Here is a 1213-nt window from a genome sequence, read left to right on the forward strand (position 1 = left end):
AAATCCTGAAATTGTTATGGCTGTAAGAATGCTTATAAGAAAATAAATTTTTAAAAATTGATCATTCTGCTTCATTTTTATGTCTAAGTTTTGTATCTACAGAGCAGGAATTGCTATCCTTCAGCAGAGTTATGAGTAGTCGAAATTGAAATATCATTTGACAATCCAAGGACAAGAAGAACCAGAATCTATTAGACATATAGTTAAATTCTAAAACTGGTATTACATTTAGATAGTAAAGACATAAGAAAAGGGGCCAAAAGTAATAAGAAAGTAATACATTTGAGAAACAGGAAATTTGGAGTCAGTGTTTACAAGATGGATAAGTTTGTTTTGGATTCCCGCATGACAGGTTTTTTTCCCTGCATATAACTTTTTCTCAGTACAGAATTATATTTTCATTGCTCTCTACTTTTCCATTCTTGAGCTTCCTTTTTTTTTTGAAGCAGAGGATTATAAAAATCAACTTTAATTTTGTGGAATTGTATAATATATTATGAATGTAATATTTTTCTTTCTAACTTTAGGGGTCTTACTGGGCAATAGACAACAATCCGAAGGAGGATGCACTGCCTACTCGGCCAAAGAAGAGGGCGCGGTCTGTAGAACGGGTAAAAGCTCTTTATTGTAGCTTACATAATTAACGGTTAAAATGTCAGCAATACAGTTTAGGTTAAAAAAATTGTTGAGATTATACACAGCAAAAGTATACCAACTCAATCGTTTCTACCAGTACAGTCCAAGACATTCTTCTATTCTTTAAGTTGTGCAACCATTCTCACCCTTTCTGAGTTGTTCTGTCACAAACATAAGCTCGCAAGATTTAAACTTTCGTATGTTCAAGTTGCTGTGTTGTCACTTTGATCCCACATAGATAGTTCTTAAAAGAGCTTAATGCTCAAAGAAGACTTTTTTTTCCCCAGATGATTTTACTGGGAGCTAATACAGCTATATCATTCCATAATCTAATCACATCAAGTTAGGATTGTGCAATTGCTATCACAATCCATTTCAAAACATTTTTTTCCCTTCTTGAACTCATTGACACACTATACCGCCCAGAAACCCTTATTCTACTTGCTGTACCTGTAGCTTTATCAACCCTGGTATTCATATACTGAAAAACAAAAAAAACATACCACACAAATTCAAGAGGATCACCCCCCGTGACAAAATACACCCGAGATAAACCCCAATATGATATGATAAACCC

The 1213-nt window shown here is 34.0% G+C and overlaps 1 protein-coding gene across 3 annotated transcripts in view; it reads left to right on the forward strand.

Moving 5' to 3' along the window:
* FOXJ3 (forkhead box J3) overlaps nt 1–1213 on the forward strand; it is a 101368-nt gene that overhangs the window by 68008 nt on the left and 32147 nt on the right. For 2 of the 3 annotated variants that reach the window (XM_004704923.2, XM_045298839.1), the window contains exon 4: nt 528–611. The exons of the other annotated variant lie outside the window; for it this stretch is intronic. In XM_004704923.2, the coding sequence (XP_004704980.1) occupies nt 528–611 (84 nt within the window). The remainder of the gene's footprint in view (nt 1–527; nt 612–1213) is intronic. 3 annotated transcript variants of the gene reach the window in all.

Source organism: Echinops telfairi, unplaced genomic scaffold, assembly GCF_000313985.2.
Source record: "Echinops telfairi isolate 266 unplaced genomic scaffold, ASM31398v2 ScPeMD7_7457;HRSCAF=8495, whole genome shotgun sequence".
Lineage (NCBI taxonomy): Eukaryota > Metazoa > Chordata > Mammalia > Afrosoricida > Tenrecidae > Echinops > Echinops telfairi.